General features: G+C 43.9%; 1 protein-coding gene across 2 annotated transcripts in view; it reads right to left on the minus strand.

The window, feature by feature from the left end:
* The window catches only part of kdm5a (lysine demethylase 5A), a 323208-nt gene that overhangs the window by 49391 nt on the left and 253851 nt on the right, over positions 1 to 19966 (minus strand). For both annotated transcript variants that reach the window (XM_078220321.1, XM_078220322.1), the window contains one exon: positions 6245 to 6796. In XM_078220321.1, coding sequence (XP_078076447.1) covers positions 6245 to 6796 — 552 coding nt within the window. The remainder of the gene's footprint in view (positions 1 to 6244; positions 6797 to 19966) is intronic.

The raw sequence follows: 19966 nt of genomic DNA on the forward strand, positions 1-19966 counted from the left end.
AACAGGTTAGTCAGCAAGTCTTATCGGGTGGCATTCCTAAGAGAGACATATTATGGAACATTAATGAATAGATGCATTCAGTGCCCAGACACAAGGATAGATATGACCCCGGACACAGAAATACATATCTATTCAACTTGGCAGTGAGCCGGTAACAGGGATGTAGTTAGTGCCAAGAGGGGAGGCTACATCCAGAATCAGTTGGACAAATAAGATATCACCATGCTATTAAGTATCTTATGGTTGGCTGAGGTACTTGACAGAGATTTGTATTGATTATGACTGTCAACTGAAATTGATTTTTAAGCTAATTAAAGGCGGAATTATTGATTATGAAAATGTATAATTGATCTGTATTTGACTCTGTACTTCAGATCTTTCGGAGAGATTCTGTTGCTGTTCCAGAGCTATTTAACCTTTCATGAGACTCCGGTCGGCTGTAAGTTTGTATTGTCTTGTTCCATGTTTTATGTTAAATAAATTTTGCTACATCTTTTGTACAGAGATATTTGCATTGCGAGTTTTGAACTGTCTAAGTTTAAGACACAATTGGCCATCTTGAAATTTCCTCACAACATAAATTATGAGGGGTCCAGATAGAGTGAATAAGGAACACCCGTTTCCACTTGGTGCTCGGGTCCATGCCAGGAATTATTGATTTCAGGTAAGAGGGGATTTGACATTCAACTCAACATTTGTTTGAGAATTCAAATTATGATTTAAAAAATACTTAACTTGCTTGTGGGTATCTCGCAAAAAATTTACAAATTCTTTCACAGGATGTGGGTGTCTCTGGCTACACCGGCACTTTTAATGCCTCTCCCTAACTGTCCTAGAGAAGGTGATGGTGAGCTGCCTTCTTGAACCGCTGCAGTCCATATGGTAGACACACCAACCATGTAGACTCCAGCAGTACAAAAAGGCAGGTATAGAACAGGATTCCAATGCAGAAACAGAGATACCGGGTTTGGAAGGTGCTGTCTTATAGATGGTATACACTGCGGCCACTCTTCATAGATGTTAGTGGTGGTGGAAGGGGTGCCTATCAAGCAGGCTGCTTTGTCCTGGATAGTATTGAGCTTCTTGAGTGTTGATGGAGCTGCACTCATCCAAGCAAGTAGAACGTATTCCTCACACTGGGAAATACTGTGTCACCACAGTATTTACTTGGCTAGTCCATTATAATTTCTGGTCAATGGCAACCCCCAGGATGTTGATAATGGGGGATTCAGTGATAGTTATGCCATTGAATATAAAGGGGCGATGATTAGATACTGTCTTATTAGAGATGCTCATTGTCTGACACATGTGGCACGAATGTTACATGCTACTTGTTAGCTCAAGGCTGAATGTTGCCCAGGTCTTGCTGCATTTGTACATTGACTGCTCAAGTATCTGAGGTGTCGTGAAGCCATTAGCAAGCATCCCCACTTCTGACCTTATGATGGAGGGAAGGTAATTGATAAAACAGTTGAAGATGGTTGAGCCTAGGACACTGTCCTGAGGAACTCCTGCAGTGATTGACTTCCATCTTCCTTTGTGCTAGGTTTGACTGTAACCAGTGGAGAGTCTGCCCTTCCCGATTCCTATTGATTCCAGTTTTGCTAGGGTTCCTCGAGGCCAGTCATTGAGGTTTACAGCATGGAAACAGGCCCTTCGGCCCAACTTGTCCATGCCGCCCCTTTGGTTTTTAACCACTAAGCTAGTCCCAATTGCCCATGTTTGGCCCATATCCCTCTATACCCATCTTATCCATGCAACTGTCTTAACGCTTTTTAAAAGACAAAATTGTACCTGCCCCTATTACTACCTCTAGCAGCTTGTTCCAGATACTCACCACCCTGTGTGAAAAAATTGCCCCTCTGCACCCTTTTGTATATCTCCCCTCTCACCTTAAACGAATGCTCTCGAGTTTTAGACTCCCCTACCATTGGGAAAAGATATTGACTATCTAGCTGATCTATGCCCTTCATTATTTTACAGACCGCCCTGAAGATCACCCTGAAACCTCCTATGCTCCAGAGAAAAAAGTCCCAGTCTATCCAGCCTCTCCTTATAACTCAAAGCATCAAGTCCCGGTAGCACCCGAGTAAATCTTTTCTGGACTTTTTCTAGTTTAATAATATCCTTTCTATAATAGGGTGAGCAGAACAGTACACAGTATTCCAAGTGTGGCCTTACTAATGTCTTGTACAACATCAACAAAATGTCCCAACTCCTGTATTCAATGTTCTGACCAATGAAACCAAGCATGCTGAATGCCTTCTTCACTACTCTGTCCACTTGTGACTCCACTTTCAAACTTCTATGAACCTGCACCCCTCAATCTCTTTGTTCTATTACACTCCACAATGCCCGACCATTAACTAAGTCCTGTCCTAGTTCAATCTACCAAAATGCATCACCTCGTACTTATCTAAATTAAACCCCATCTGCCATTCGTCAGCCCACTGGCCCAATTGATCAAGATCCCGTTGCAATCTGAGATAACCTTCTTCATTGTCCACTATGCCACCAATCTTGGTGTCATCCGCAAACTTACTAACCATGCCTCCTATATTCTCATCCAAATCATTAATATAAATCACAAATAACCGGACCCAGCACCGATCCCTGAGGCACACCGCTGGTAACCAGGCCTCCAGTTTGAAAAATAACCCTCTACAACCACTCTCTGGTTTCTGTCATCCAGCCAATTTTGTATCCATTTGGCTACCTCACCCTGGATCCTGTAAGATTTAAGCTTATGCAACAACCTACCATGCAGTATCTTGTCAAAGGCCTTGCTAAAGTCCACGTAGACAACATGAACTGCATTGTCCTCATCGACCTTCTTAGTTACCCCTTCAAAAAACTCAATCAAATTTGTGAGACATGATTTTCCACTCACAAAGCCATGCTGACTGTCCCTAATCAGTCCTTGCCTCTCTAAATGCCTGTAGATTCTGTCTCTCAGAATACCTTCTAACAACTTACCCACCACAGATGTGAGGCTCACTGACCTGTAGTTCCCAGACTTTTCCCTGCAGCCCTTTTTAAACAAAGGCACGACATTTGCCACCTTCCAATCTTCAGGCATCTCATCTGTGGCTGTCAATGATTCAAATATCTCTGCTAGGGGACCCAATGTCCTGGGATACACTTCATCAGGTCCCTGGGATTTATCTATCTTGATGCGCTTTAAGAATTTCAGCACCTCCTTCTCTGTTATATGTACACTCCTCAAGTTCCCTAACACCCATGCCTTTCTCAACAGTAAATACTGATGAGAAATATTCATTTAGGATCTCACCCATCTCCTGTGGATGCGCACATAGATGACCTTGTTGATCTTTAAGAGGCCGTACTCTCTCCCTTGTTACTCTTTTACCCTTTATGTATTTGTAGAATCTCTTTGGATTCTCCTTTGCCTTATCTGCCAAAGCAATCTCATGTCCCATTTTTGCCCTCCTGGTTTCGCTCTTAAACTCTACTCCTACACCCTCTTCAAGGGATCCACTTGATCCCTGCTGCCTATGCATGTCATGTGCCTCCTTCTTCTTCTTGACCAGGGCTTCAAATCCCGAGTCATCTCGGGTTCCCTACTTCTACCAGACTTGCCCTTCACTCTAAGAGGAATGTGTTTATCCTGAACCCTGATTAATACATCTTTGAAAGCCTCCCACTTACCAGATGTCCCTTTGCCTGCCAACAGACTCCCCCAATTGACTTTTGAATGTTCCTATCTGATACCATCAAAATTGGCCTTGCCCCAATTTAGAATTTTAACTTTTGGGCCAGACTTATTGTTCTCCATAGCTATCTTAAAACTAATGGATTTATGGTCACTGGTCCCAAAGTGATCTCTCACTAACACTTCTGTCACCTGCCCTTCCTTATTTCCCAAGAGGTCAAGTTTTGCCCCCTCTCTAGTCGGGCCATCACATGCTGAATGAGAAATTCCTCCCGAATACACTCAACAAATTTCTCTCTATCCAACCCTCTAATACTATGGCTATCCATAGGAAAGTTTTTAGGAAAGTTAAAATCAATACCATCCTATTTTTCTTGGAGCTATCTGTGATCTCCTTATATATTTGCTCCTCAATTTCCCGCTAACTATTTGGGGGCCCATAGTACAACCCTAGCCAAGTAATTTCTCCCTTCTTAGTTCTCAGTTCTATCCATATAGACTCAGTGGGCGAACCCTCAGAAGTACCCCCTCTCAGTACTGCCGTGATGTTTTCCCTAAAAGTGCTACTCCCCCCTCCTCTCTATACCCTCAGATGCTACAGGAAAGATAGAACCGTCTGTTCTATCTTTCCTATAGCATCTGTACCTTGGAACAGTCAAATGCAGCCTTGACTTCAAAGGCAGTCACTCCCACCTGAGTTCAGTTCTTTTGCCCATTTTTGAACCAAGGCTGTAAGGAGGTCAGGAGCTAAGTGGCCCTGGCAGAACTCAAGCTGAGCATCCATGAGCAGGTTATTTCTAGTGCCAGTTGATAGCACTATCACCGAACCTTGCATCACGTTCCTGATGATCCAGAATAGATTAATGGGGTGGAAATTGGCCAGGTTGGATTCGCCCTGCTTTTTGTGAACAGGATATACCAGGGATGTGACAATGGTATTTGGGACATGGTCTGTAAGGTATGATTCCATTAGAATGACTATGCCCGGCTGTTGCTTGATTCGACAAAAATAGAAAAATACAGTAAAAACTCGGCAAATCTGGCAAGTGTGGAGAGAGAAAATAAAGTTAACATTGAGTATGTATGACACTTCTGCAGAACTCAAAACGTTAACTCTTTTTTCTCTTTCCACAGATGCTGCCAGATCTGCTGAGCTTTTTCAGCATTTTTTGGTTTTTGTTTCCGATTCTAGCATCCGCAGTATTTTGTTTATATATTATGTTGATTAACTAACCTGTGGGGCAGCTCTTCCAACTTTAGTACAAGTCCCTAGATTTAAAATCTGAACACAAATAAACACTGCAAAACACATACATGCATTCCACCTTCTCTTCCACACAGACAACATAATTTACAACATAACAGAAATTATTAGAGATAGTGAATAGGATGGGAATAGAGGGATATGGTCCCCGGAAGGATAGGGGGTTTTAGTTAAGTTGGGCAGCATGGTTGGTACAGGCTTGGAGGGCCGAAGGGCCTGTTCCTGTGCTGTAATTTCCTTTGTTCTTTTCGTGAGAAAATTATTCTAATATTTGGCGAGCTGAAGTGAAAAATTGTGCATATTCATATGCTTATTCTGCAGGATCAACACACTTAACACTTACAAATCTGGACAAAGAATCTGGACAAAAGGTCAAGTAAAAACTTAAAGCTATTAAAAATAAATGTATTTTTGTGAGTTATGAAATATGGTTTCTAATTTTTCTTATTTTAAAAACCTTATTTTGGATATTAGCGGTTTTAGCTATTGAGAGTCAAAAATCTTCAGAAAATGTTGATGGATTTAATTGGTAACATCAGCAAATGGCATCAGCGAGACAATTCCTTCCAATGTCATACTGACCATTCTGTGAGTAAGAACTTACATTGAACATACAGCCATGTAAACAGAGCCTTCATACAAATGTATACAGTAGTTACTATTGATGTTCTGCAGCACATAAATGCAATGTGAGCTGTTAAGACAAGTGTATCCAGTTCAACATTCTAGTGGAGTTGCAAATCTTGCAGATTCATTATACTAATTGAAATAGGCCACTTTAAGATTGGATATAGGGTTGGAGCTTGCAATCTCTATCTTTCATGCATTAAACAGACTTAAGTTTTATTTTCAGCAGTTATTTGCAATGCATCATTCTAATGTTGTAAAGTTTATTTATTAGTCACAAGTAGGCTTGTATTAACACTGCAATGAAGTTACTGTGAAAATCCCCTAGTTGCCACACTCCTGCGCCTGTTCAGGTACACTGAGGGAGAATTTAGCTTGGCCAATGCACCTCACCAGCACATCTTTCGGACTGTGGGAGGAAACCGGAACACCCAGAGGAAACACATGCAGACACGGGTAGAACACGCAGACTCCGCACAGACAGTGACCCAAGCCAGGAATCGAACCCGGGTCCTTGGTGCTGAGAGGCAGCCGTGATAACCGCTGTGCCACCATGCTGTTCTGGAACTTGGCAGCGCCCCATCTGGGAATTGAACCCCGATCTCCCACGTGACAGGCCGGGTACTAACCTCTACACTAATGAGGACCTGGTCTCCAGGTAGTTTTGGTTATTTGCTTACCTGCAGGTCTGGGTTTGCGGCTGCCTTCTGTAGCTCAGCACTAATAATTTTCTCTGTTTTTTCTCTTGCTGCCTGTTCCACCATGCGCTGGCTCAACACAGACAGTTTGGCAAGTGCAGAAGAGAGCTCATCTGTGGCTAGGGCTTGCCTGGCCCGATCCTGCCAACTCATTGCTCTTTCTGTTAGGCACTGCAAGGCATCCCCTTCTGGTAAACGGACCGGGAGCTTCTGAAGGGAAACGAGCAATGAGAGAATGGTCTCAAGACGTGGTCGTCGAGAACGCATGCACAATGGGCACAAGAATTTCACTTCTTTGGTTTGCCAACCTAGTCCTTTCTTCTGAGTGCCAGTTTTGGGTAGAGGAACACAGGTGCTGTGAAACCAGTCTTTACAAAGTTCACACTGAAGCATAAAACCACTGGCTATTTTGCGACAGACACAGAACTTGATCTCTTCAATTCGGTCCACCATTGCCATTTTAGCCAGATTTGCTGCTCTCAGAGAATGCATGGCTTCACATTCTTTCTGCTCCATTACACGGAAGCCTGCAATCTGAAGAAAGTCAAAAGAAATATATAAAAATATATCTGGCACATAACATGTCAGTACTGACAAGACTTGGGACACACACACATTAAGCAGAACAACACATTCATTAATATTTGAAAATTTAATTTCACTGCATATCAACATGAAATGACCAAAATATCAACAAAAACTGTCCTAGCTATTAACAAACCATCCAAAATTTAATGAATGTGCACACATTTAAAAACAGCAATCAACTTAGCCATTATATTCATTAATTCAAGCGTCACAAGGAAATGTTACAATCTGGATTTTAACCAAGCTATTCGTGAAATTTTCGTATTTTGGTCACCTATGTTTTTAAAGAATCTGTTGGAAAACTGGAACGTATTTTCATTCTTTGTTTTATTCTTTTCTCAGGATAAGTTGAGTAGTTTTCAAAATAGAACAGTACAGCACAGGGACAGGCCCTCCGGCCCACGATGTTACGCACAACATGACGCCAAATTAAATTCTAACACCAAACTAAATAGTCTCCCTCTATCCATGCATATTCACGTGCTTATCCAAAAGCCCCTCAAATGCCTCTATCATATCTGCCTGTAGCATCATCCCTGGCTGCACTTTCCAGACACTTACTACTCAATGTGTAAAAAAACTTGCCTCTCACCTGAAGCGCATGCCCCCTAGTATGAAACATTTTGACTCTGGGATAAACATTCTGGCTATTTTATAGACTTTTACAGGTCTTCCCTCAGCCTCCGCACTCCAAAGAAAACAACCCTAGTTTGCCCAGCCTCTCCTTATAGCTCATACCCTCTAATCCAGGCAGCAGCCTAGTAAACCTCTTCTGCACCCTCTCCAAAGTCTCCACATCCTTCCTGTAGTGTCACGACCAGAATTGAACGCAGTACTCTACTGTGGCCTAATCAAAGTTTTATAAAACTGCAACATGACATTCTGACTCTTGTACTTAATGCCCTGACCAAAAATGGCAAGCATGCCATATATCTTCTTTAACATCCTATCTGCCATTAACTGTATAGTTATGCTTAAAATTTGATCTCCCAAAGTGCACCACACACTTGCCCGGATTAAACTTCATCTGCCATTTCTCCGTCCATATCTGCAACTGATCTATATCCTGCTGTAACTTTTGAAACCTTCTACACTATTCACAACTCCACCTATCTTTGTGCCATCTGCAAACTTACTAACCCACCCATCTATTTTTTCATCCAAGTCATTTGAGTATATATCAGATACATCAGAGGTCCTAGTACGGATCCCTGCGGAACACCACTAGTCACGGACCTCCAGCCAGAAAAATACCCTTCCACCACGATTCTCTGACTTCTACAGGCAAGCCAATTCTGAATCCAAGCAGCAGGGTGCTCCGAAAGGCTAGTCATGACACAAATCAATTCCAGCCTCCCAGACTGCCTGGATCCACTAGTTTGCCTACCGCTGCAGCAGGTCCACAGCAGACGCCATGTCCCTGGCCCTGCATTCAACCCTGGAACGCCTAGATAACAAAGATGTCAGACTCCTATTTATTGATGACAGCTCAGCCTTCAACACCATTATTCCCAGGAATCATCTCCAAACTCCGTGGCCTGGGCCTCGGCACCTCCCTCTGCGACTGGATCCTGAACTTCCTAACTCACAAACAACAATCGGTAAGGAAAGGCAACAACACCTCCTCCATGATCATACTCAACACCAGTGCCCCACAGGGTTGTGATCTCAGCCTCTTACTATATTCCTTATACACGTATGACTGTATGGCCAAATTCCCCTCCAACTCATTTTCAAATTTACTGACAACACCACTGTAGTGGCTTGGATCTTAAACAACGACGAGACGGAGTACAGGAATGAGATTGAGAATCTGGGGAACTTGTGCAGCAACAATAATCTCTCCCTCAATGTCAACAAAACGAAGGAGATTGTCATCAACTTCAGGAAGCGTAAAGGTGAACATGCCCCTGTCGAGAGCTTCAGGTTTTTAGGTGTCCAGATCACCAACAACCTGTCCTGGTCCCCCCATGCCGACACTATAGTTAAGAAAGCCTCTACTTTCTCAGAAGATTAAGGAAATTTGGCATGTCAGCTACGACTCTTACCAACCTTTACAGATGCATCATAGAAAGCATTCTTTCTGGTTGTATCACAGCTTGGTATGGCTCCTGCTCTGCCCAAGACCGCAAGAAACTACAAAAGGTCGTGAATGTAGCCCAATCCATCACACAAACCAGCCTCCCATCCATTGACTCTGTCTATACTTCGCGCTGCCTCGGCAAAGCAGCCAGCATAATTAAGGACCCCACGCACCCCGAACATTCTCTTTTCCACCTTCTTCCATCGGGAAAAAGATACAAAAGTCCGAGGTCACGTACCAACCAACTCAAGAACAGCTTCTTCCCTGCTGCCGTCAGACTTTTGAATGGACCTACCTTGCACTAAATTGATCTTTCTCTACACCCTAGCTATGACTGTAACACTACATTCTGTACTCTTTCATTTCCTTCTCTATGATTGGTATGCTGTTTGTATAGTGCGCAAGAAGCAATACTTTTCATTGTATGTTAATACATGTGACAATAATAAATCAAATCAAAAAATAAAATTACATGGTCCTGTTAAAAGGTGATGCTTTTTCTGTGCTTGGAGATTTAAAAATGCAAGTACATGGAGAGCCCAAATTGAAACCTTTGTATCAAAAGGCCAAGCATCAGTTTTACCAAGACAACAGGCTTTGGAATTTTGCCAATCAATTTGAATCAGGCAATTAGATACCAAAAACCTATTAAATTTAAATCTGATGGTTTTGACAACCTAGGACCCATCCTATTGTGGAAACTATTGATATGTCATCACGGATATAAAAGAAGGGGGATAGTGGGACAAAGAGGTAGAGCAACTGCCACCTGCCAGAACTATCAGCTCTCAGCTCTTGAGAGAGAGAGAATTGCTGGCTGTCATAGCTTCTTTATGTCTCAGAGAAAGCACCATCTAGATAGCAAAGGTACCAAAGAAGAAAGAAGTTCCAGAACAGAAGAATCAACAGAGAAGGCCCAGAATATTCCAGAAGACACAAAACCTAGTTGTAATTTAGGGAGTGACTAAATTCTATTTTGTTCATGAGTGGGAATTGTATTTATTTGAACAGCATACCATTAGATTCTTGTTTTATTTGAGAATAGTCAATAGTTAGAAGGGATTTATTCGGTTTGTTAATAGTTTAGCTGATTTGCTCACTGTTAAATAAATTGTTACCTGTTGATTTTCAAGAGTCATGTGTTGAATGCTCCCTCCACCCACATTGTCTGTACATTTAAGACCTGGCTGGCTGTAGAGATTTGCATTCTAATCAGTATTCTGTAATTTGATTTCTGTGTCTGTTTGCACTGTTTGAGAACAGATATCCACTCCATCTGACAAAGGAGCTGTGCTCCGAAAGCTTATGGTATTTGCTACCAAATAAACCTGTTGGACTTTAACCTGGTGTTGTGAGACTTCTTACTGTAATTTTCAAGAGTGTCAGGGATTTATTTTTATTTAACCACTAGAAGTTGCTGAAGAGCAAGTCACACCACTTTACACACACTTTTTACAGATTATAAGGTGAGGTACTCCTCTTTGGGTATTTCGGTGTTAGTTTTGGGGGGTGGGGGGAAATCAACCTCTGCTTTATAACACCTTCGTCACCTCTTCGAAAAAAAATCAAATCAGTAAAACATGACCTGCCCCGCAGAGCCATGCTGACTTTCCCTAATGAGGCCATGCTTTTTCAAATGCGCATGAATCCGATTCCTAAGAATCCTCTCCAGTGGCTTCCCAACCACCAATGTGAGACTCACCAGTCTATAATTTCCTGGATTAACCCTTTTTCCTTTCTTGAACAGAGGAACAACATTAGCTATTTGCCAGTCCTCCGGGACCTCTCCAGTGGCTAACGAGGATACAAAGATCTTTGTTAGGGCCCCAGCAATCTCCACTCTTGCCTCCCTCAATAACTTGGGACAGATCCCATAAGGCCCTGGGGACTTATTCACTTTAATGCTCTTCAAGAGGCCCAACACCACTTCTTTCTTGATCTCAAAATACCCAAGCATATTAGCATGCTCCACACTAATCTCTCAATTCTCCATGTCCTTCCCCTTGGTGAATACCAATGCAAAGTACTCATTGAAAGGAGTGGCTGTAGAGATAGTAGATGCATTGGTCGTAATCTTCCAAGGTTCTCTAGGTTCTGAAAAGGACACAGTGGATTGGAAAATTGCAAATGTAGAATTTTTGTCAAAAAAGGGAACAGAGTGCAGAAAACTATAGGCCAGTTGGCCTGATGGCTGTCATTATAATCCATAATTAAAGTGGCAGTAACAGAACTTTTAGAAACAATACAATCAGGCAGAATCAACATGGTTTTGTGAAAGGGAAATAGTGTTTGACACATTTATTAGAATTGTTATTATTGACAATGTAAAAACAAGGTCAATAAAGGGGAACCAGTTTTATTTTCTATTCATTCATGGGTCAGCCTTTGCTGCCCATCTCTGACTGCCCTTGAACTGAGTGGTTTGCTCGGTCATTTGAGAGGGCATTTAAGAGTCACCACATTGCTTTGGGTTAGGAGTCACACTTAGGCCAGACCAGGTAAGGGCGGCATATTTGCTTCCCTAAAGAACAATAATGAATCAGATGGGTTTTTATGACAAATTACAATGATTTCATGTCCATCAACAGACTTTTTAATGCCAGATTTTTACTGAATTCAAATTTCACCATTTGCCATGGTGGGGTTCGAACCCAAGTCCCTGCAGCATTACCCTGGGTCTCTGGATACTGGTCTAGTGAAAATACCACTATGCCAGCATCACTCCAATTTATGTACTGTATTTGGCTTTCCAAGCATCACTCAATTAGGAGGAGTAGGCCACTTGGCCCCTTGAGCCTGCCCCACCATTTAATAAGGTCATGGCTAATCTGAATGCAATCTCCTGCCTACTCTGCATATGCTTGTCTATCAAGAATCTACCTCTGTCTTAAAAAATTGCAAAAACTCTGCTTCCACTGCTGTTTGAGAAAGAGAGTTCCAAAGACTCACTCCCTTCAGAGAAGAATAAATCTGATCTTCTTAAATAGGAAACCCCTCATTTTTTATCACAATGATGATGCCTAGTTCTAAATTCTGCCACAACAGGAAACATTATTTCCATATCCAAAGATATGCAGATTAGGTTGATTGGCCATGCTAAATTGACCCTTAGTTTCAGGGGATTAGCAAGGTAAATACATGGGATTTGTGTGGATGGGGCCTGGGTGGGATTGTTGTCAGTGTAGGCTTGATGGGCCGATGGCCTCCTTCTGCAATGTAGGGATTCTATGATCCATCTTTTCAAGACCCCTCAGGATGTTACAGGTTTTAGTCAAGTCACCTGTTACGTTCCAGAGGACACAAGCCTCGGAAAACCTTTCCTCGTAAGACAACCCACCCATTCATTAATTTAATGAACTTTCTCTGAACCTCTTCAAATGCATTTACATCCTTCCTTAAATACAAAGATGAACACTACATAGCAGTCCAGATGTGGTCTCATCAGTGTCCTGTACAAATGAAACATAACCTCCCTACTTGAATATTCAATTCCCCTCACAATAAACAACGATGTGTATTAGCTTTCCGAATTACTTACTATACTTGTTTACCAGCCTTTTGCGATTCATGCACTAAGACACCCAGATCCCTCTGAATCTCTGCAATCTCTCACCATTGAGGTAATATGCTTCTTTTGTGATCTTCCTGCCCAAAATGGACAATTTCTCACTTGCCCACATTACAGGGCATTGGTGAGACCACACCTGGAGTACTGTGTGCAGTTTTGATGTCCTTACCTGAGGAAGAATGTCCTTGTTATAGAGAAGTACAGCAAAGGTTTACCAAACTGATTCCTGGGATGGCAGGTCTGCCATATAAGGAGAGGCTAAGGATTATATTTAGGTTATTTTGTTTTATTCATTTGTGGGACATGGGCATCACAGATTGGCCAGCATTTATTGCCCATCCGAGGGCAATTGAGAGTCAACCACATTGCTTTTTTTTTCTCTCTTTCGTTTCTTATTAAGGGAAGTTAGCAGGGATGTCAGTGCAGGCAGTGTAATGTTCCTCCTGTGGGATGTTTGATGCGAGGGACACCCGTAGTGTCCCAGCTGAGTACACCTGCAGGAAGTGCATCCAATTCCAGCTCCTTGAAGACCGTGTTAGGGATCTGGAGCTAGAGCTGGATGAACTTTGGATCATTCGGGAGGCAGAGGTGGTCATAGATAGAAGCTTCAGGGATGTAGTTACTCCGAAGAATGAAGATAGATGGGTGACGGTGAGAGGGGCTGGGAGGAAGCAGACAGTACAGGGATCCCCTGTGGTCGTTCCCCTCGGCAACAAGTATACCGCTTTGGATACTGTTGGGAGGGGGGGGACCTACCAGTGGTAAGCCACAGTGACCGGATCTCCAGCACTGAGTCCGTCCCTATGGCTCAAAAGGGAAGGGGGGAGAACAAGAGAGCAATAGTCATTGGGGACTCGACAGTTAGAGGGACAGATAGGAGGTTCTGTGGCAGCGAAAGAGACTCACGGATGGTATGTTGCCTCCCGGGTGCAAGGGTCCGTGATGTCTTGGACCGTGTTTTCAGGATCCTTAAGGGGGAGGGAGAACAGTCACAAGTTGTGGTACACATCGGTACCAACGACATAGGTAAGAGAAGGGACGGGGATTTAAAACAGGAATTTAGGGAGCATGGGTGGAAGCTGAGAGTCAGGATAAACCATGTTGTTATCTCTGGTTTGTTGCCGGAGCCACGTGCTAGCGAGTTGAGGAACAGGGAGAGAGTGCAGATAAACACATGGCTGCAGGGATGGTGTAGGAGGGAGGGTTTCAGTTTCATGGATAATTGGAGCACCTTCTGGGGAAGGTGGGACCTGCACAAACAGGACAGTTTGCACCTGAACCAGAGGGGCACCAATATCCTGGGAGGGAAATTTGCTACGGCTCTTCGGGGGGGGTTTAAACTAATTTGTCAGAGGGATAGGAAAACGAGCTGTAGTCCAGAAGCCAGTGTTGAGTGTAGTGAGGTACTAAGGGAGGTATCAAGGTCGCAGGAGTGTACCAGCAGACAGGAAGGTGGGTTGAAGTGTGTCTACTTCAATGCAAGGAGCATCCGGAATAAGGTAGGTGAACTTGGAACGTGGATTGGTACTTGGGACTACGATGTTGTGGCCATTACGGAGACTTGGTTGGAACAGGGACAGGAATGGTTGTTGGAAGTCCCGGGGTATAGATGTTTCAGTAAGAGTAGGGAAGGTGGTAAAAGAGGTGGAGGAGTAGCATTGTTAATCAAGCATAGTTTAACAGCTGCTGAAAGGCAGTTCGAAGGGGATCTGCCTACTGAGGTAATATGGGCTGAAGTTAGAAATAGGAAAGGAGCGGTCACGTTGTTGGGGGTTTTCTATAGGCCCCCAAATAGTAATAGAGATGTGGAGGAAGAAATTGCAAAGCAGATTATGGATAGGTGTGGAGGTCACAGGGTAGTTGTCATGGGTGACTTTAACTTTCCAAACATTGATTGGAACCTTTATAGGTTGAACAGTTCGGATGGGGCAGTTTTTGTACAGTGTGTGCAGGAGGGTTTCCTGATACAATATGTGGATAGGCCGACAAGAGGTGGGGCCACATTGGATTTGGTACTGGGTAATAAACCGGGCCAAGTGGTAGCACAGTGGTTAGCACTGCTGCTTCACAGCTCCAGGGTCCGGGTTCGATTCCCGGCTCGGGTCACTGTCTGTGTGGAGTTTGCACATTCTCCTCGTGTCTGCGTGGGTTTCCTCCGGGTGCTCCGGTTTCCTCCCACAGTCCAAAAGATGTGTGGGTTAGGTTGATTGGCCAGGTTAAAAATTGCCCCTAAAAGTCCTGAGATGCGTAGGTTAGAGGGATTAGCAGGTAAATATGTGGGGGTAGGGCCTGGGTGGGATCGTGGTCAGTGCAGACTCGATGGGCCGAATGGCATCTTTCTGCACTGTAGGGTTTCTATGATTTATTTCTATGAAGTGTTAGATTTGGTTGTGGGAGAGCACTTTGGAGATAGTGACCATAATTCGGTGTCTTTCATTATTGCAATGGAGGGGGATAGGGCCTTAGGGCAGGGCAAGGTTTATAATTGGGGGAGGGGTAATGATGATGCGATTAGGCAAGAATTAGGGAGCATAAGATGGGAACAGAAACTGTCAGGGAAAGGCACAAATGAAAAATGGAGCTTGTTCAAGGAACAAATACTGCGTGTCCTTGATAGGCATGTCCCTGTCAGGCAGGGAGGAAATGGCCGAGTGAGGGAACCATGGTTCACAAAAGAGGTTGAATGTCTTGTCAAGAAGAAAAAGGAAGCGTATGTAAGGATGAGAAAACAAGGTTCAGGTGGGTCGCTTGAGGGTTACAAGGTAGCAAGGAATGAGCTAAAAAAAAGGGCTTAGGAGAGCTAGGAGGGGAATGAGAAGTCCTTGGCGGGTCGGATCAAGGAAAACCCCAAGGCTTTTTACTCCTAAGTGAGAAATAAAAGAATGACCAGGGTGAGGTTAGGTCCAATCAAGGATAGTAGTGGGAACTTGTGCATGGAGTCAAAAGAGATAGGAGAGGCGATGAATGAATACTTTTCTTCAGTGTTCACCAAGGAGAGGGACCATGTTTTTGAGGATGAGAATGGGATACAGGCTGATAGGCTGGAGATGGTAGATGTTCTGAGGGAAGGTGTATTAGCAATTTTGAAAAACCTGAGGGTCGATAAATCCCCAGGGCCAGATGGGATATATCCTAGGATTCTTTGGGAGGCAGGGGATGAGATTGCAGAGCCTTTGGCTTTGATCTTTGGGTCCTCACTGTCCATGGGGATAGTGCCAGAGGACTGGAGAGTGGCGAATGTTGTTCCTCTGTTCAAGAAAGGAAATAGGAATGACCCTGGTAATTATTGGCCGGTTAGTCTTACTTCGGTGGTCGGTAAGATAATGGAAAAGGTCCTGAGGGATAGGATTTATGACCATTTGGAAAGATGCAGCTTTATCCGTGATAGTCAGCACGGATTTGTGAAGGGTAAGTCTTGCCTCACAAATTTGATTGAATTCTTTGAGGAGGTAACTAAGTGTGTAGATGAAGGTAGAGCAGTTGATGTCGTATACATGGATTTTAGTAAGGCGTTTGATAAGGTTCCCCATGGTAGGCTCATGAAGAAAGTAAGGAGGTGTGGGATAGAGGGAAATTTGGCCGATTGGATAAGTAACTGGCTATCTCATAGAAGACAGAGGGTGGTGGTGGATGGAAAATTTTCAGACTGGAGACCAGTTACCAACGGTGTACCACAGGGATCAGTGCTGGGTCCTCTGCTCTTTGTGATTTTTATCAATGATTTGGAGGAGGGGGCTGAAGGGTGGGTCAGTAAGTTTGCTGATGACACCAAGATTGGCGGAGTAGCTGGCTATCTCATAGAAGTCATGATGTGGAGATGCCGGCGTTGGACTGGGGTAAACAAAGTGAGAGTTTTAACAACACCAGGTTAAAGTCCAACAGGTTAAACTAGATAGGTTGGGGGGGGAGGGGAGCTAGAAGAGTTGACTAGGATCAAGGAACTAATGGATGGGGGGGAGGATGCAGGGGTAAGGGGAATTACAAAATTAATGGTAGAGGAGAGGGTGCAAGTGAATGAAGGCGGTAATTTAGATAAGGGAGTAGAGGGAGAGGGTGTTCGCGACTCATCAAAGCGGGTCCAGATAAAAGCTGGAATAAGGACACTTTGCCTGAATGCACGAAGCATTCGGAACAAGGTAAATGAGTTGATGGTGCAAATCAGCACAAGTGGGTACGATCTAGTGGCCATTACAGAAACGTGGCTGAAAGGTGACCAGGACTGGGAGATGAATATCCAGGGGTATCAGGCGTTTAGGAAGAATAGACAGGAAGGAAAAGGTGGTGGGGTCGCGCTATTAATAAGAGATAATATCAGGGTAGTACTGAGGGATGACATAGGCTCTGAGGAACAAAACGTGGAATCATTATGGGTAGAGATGAGGAATAGTAGAGGGAGAAAGACACTAGTAGGTGTGGTATATAGGCCCCCAAATAATAATGTTGAGGTAGGGAGGGCTATAAACAAGCAGATAAGGGATGCGTGTAAAAACGGAACGGCAATAATCATGGGGGACTTCAACATGCACATTGACTGGCAGACTCAAGTCGGTAAGGGTGGAATGGAGGAAGAGTTCTTAGAATGCTGTCGGGATAGTTTCCTTGAACAGCATGTTATGGAACCGACGAGGGAACAAGCTATTTTGGATCTGGTATTGTGTAACGAGGTAGGTAGAATTAAGGATCTTATTGTGAAGGACGCTCTTGGGTCTAGTGACCACAATATGGTCGAATTTCTGATTCAGATGGAAGAGGAGAAAGTTTGGTCCCAAACCAGTGTCCTCTGTTTGAACAGAGGGAAATATGATAGGATGAGGGATGAATTGGCTACGGTAGACTGGGAGAGCAGGCTGGCAGGTAGGATAGCTGAGGAACAGTGGAGGATTTTTAAGGAGATCCTTTTCAGTTCTCAGCAAAAATATATTCCAGCAAAAAACAAGGATTGTAAGAAAAGGGAGAACCAGCCGTGGATAACGAAGGAAATAAAGAAGAGTATTAAAATAAAAACAGCTGCATACAGAGTGGCCAAAAATAGTGGAGAAACAAGTGATTGGGAAAAATTTAAGAAACAACAAAGAGAGACTAAGAAAGCGATAAAGAAAGGAAGGATAGACTATGAAGCTAGGCTAGCAATTAATATAAAAAATGATAGTAAAAGTTTTTATAAATATATAAAAAGGAATAGAGTGGCGAGAGTGAATGTTGGACCCTTGGAGGACGAGAGGGGGGAGTTAATAGTGGGAAATGAGGATATGGCTGAGTCTTTAAATAAGTTTTTTGTGTCGGTCTTCACGGTGGAGGACACAAATAGTTTGCCAAATATTAACGATAGAGGGTTGGCAGCAGGAGAAATACTTAATACAATTAATGTTACCAGAGAGGCAGTGCTGGGTAGACTAATGGGTCTGAAGGTGGACAAGTCCCCGGGTCCGGATGGAATGCATCCCAGGGTATTGAAAGAAATGTCAGAGGTAATAGTGGATGCGTTAGTGATTATTTATCAAAACTCGTTGCATTCTGGGGTAGTGCCGGTTGATTGGAAAACGGCTAATGTTACGCCGCTGTTTAAAAAAGGAAGGAGACAAAAGGCGGGTAACTATAGGCCGGTCAGCTTAACGTCTGTAGTAGGGAAAATGCTGGAATCCATTATTAAAGAGGAGATAGCAGGGCATCTGGATAGAAATGGTTCGATCAATCAGACGCAGCATGGATTCATGAGGGGAAAGTCGTGCTTGACGAACATGTTGGATTTTTATGAAGATGTGACGAGGGCGGTTGATGGAGGAGAACCGGTGGATGCGGTGTTTTTGGATTTCCAAAAGGCGTTTGATAAGGTGCCCCATAAAAGGCTGCTGAAGAAGATTAGGGCACACGGAGTTGGGGGTAGTGTGTTAAAGTGGATTGGGGACTGGCTATCCGACAGGAAGCAAAGAGTCGGAATAAATGGGTGTTTTTCCGGTTGGAGGAAGGTAACTAGTGGCGTGCCGCAGGGATCGGTACTCGGGCCGCAACTATTTACCATTTATATAGATGATCTGGAGGAGGGGACGGAGTGTAGGGTAACGAAGTTTGCAGACGACACAAAGATAAGTGGAAAAGTGAATCGTGTGGAGGGCGGAGAAGATCTGCAGAGAGATTTGGACAGGCTGAGTGAGTGGGCAAGGATATGGCAAATGGAGTATAACGTTGATAAATGCGAGGTTATACACTTTGGAGGAAATAATAACAAATGGGATTACTATCTCAATGGAAACAAATTAAAACATGCTACCGTGCAAAGGGACCTGGGGGTCCTTGTGCATGAGACGCAAAAGCCCAGTCTGCAGGTACAACAGGTGATCAAGAAGGCAAATGGGATGTTGGCCTATATCGCGAGGGGGATAGAATATAAAAGCAGGGATGTCTTGATGCACCTGTACAGGGCATTGGTGAGGCCGCAGCTGGAATACTGTGTGCAGTATTGGTCCCCTTATATGAGGAAGGATATATTGGCATTGGAGGGAGTGCAGAGAAGGTTCACCAGGTTGATACCGGAGATGAGGGGTTTGGATTATGAGGAGAGGCTGAGGAGATTGGGTTTGTACTCGTTGGAGTTTAGAAGGATGAGGGGGGATCTTATGGAGACTTATAAGATAATGCGGGGGCTGGATAGGGTGGAGGCGGAGAGATTCTTTCCACTTAGTAAGGAAGTTAAAACTAGAGGACACAGCCTCAAAATAAAGGGGGGTCGGTTTAAGACAGAGTTGAGGAGGAACTTCTTCTCCCAGAGGGTGGTGAATCTCTGGAATTCTCTGCCCACTGAGGTGGTGGAGGCTACCTCGCTGAATATGTTTAGAGCGCGGATGGATGGATTCCTGATCGGTAAGGGAATTAAGGGTTATGGGGATCAGGCGGGTAAGTGGTACTGATCCACGTCAGATCAGCCATGATCTTATTGAATGGCGGGGCAGGCTCGAGGGGCTAGATGGCCTACTCCTGCTCCTATTTCTTATGTTCTTATGTTTATTTGGTAGCAAATGCCATTAGCTTTCAGAGCGCTGCTCCTTCATCAGATGGGGTGGAAATCTACTCTCAAACAGGGCACAAAGACACAAAATCAAGTTACAGAAATATTCTGTAACTTGATTTTGTGTCTCTGTGCCCTGTTTGAGAGCAGATTTCCACTCCATCTGATGAAGGAGCAGCGCTCCGAAAGCTAATGGCATTTGTCACCAAATAAACCTGTTGGACTTTAACCTGGTGTTGTTAAAACTCTTACTGTATCTCATAGAAGACAGAGGGTGGTGGTGGATGGAACATTTTCAGACTGGAGACCAGTTACCAGCGGTGTACCACAGGAATCCGTGCTGGGTCCTCTGCTATTTGTGATTTTTATCAATGACTTGGAGGAGGGGGCTGAAGGGTCGGTCAGTAAATTTGCTGATGACACCAAGATTGGTGGAGTAGTGGATGAGGTGGAGGGCTGTTG

This window comes from Mustelus asterias, chromosome 9 (genome assembly GCF_964213995.1).
Source record: "Mustelus asterias chromosome 9, sMusAst1.hap1.1, whole genome shotgun sequence".
NCBI classification, from domain to species: domain Eukaryota; kingdom Metazoa; phylum Chordata; class Chondrichthyes; order Carcharhiniformes; family Triakidae; genus Mustelus; species Mustelus asterias.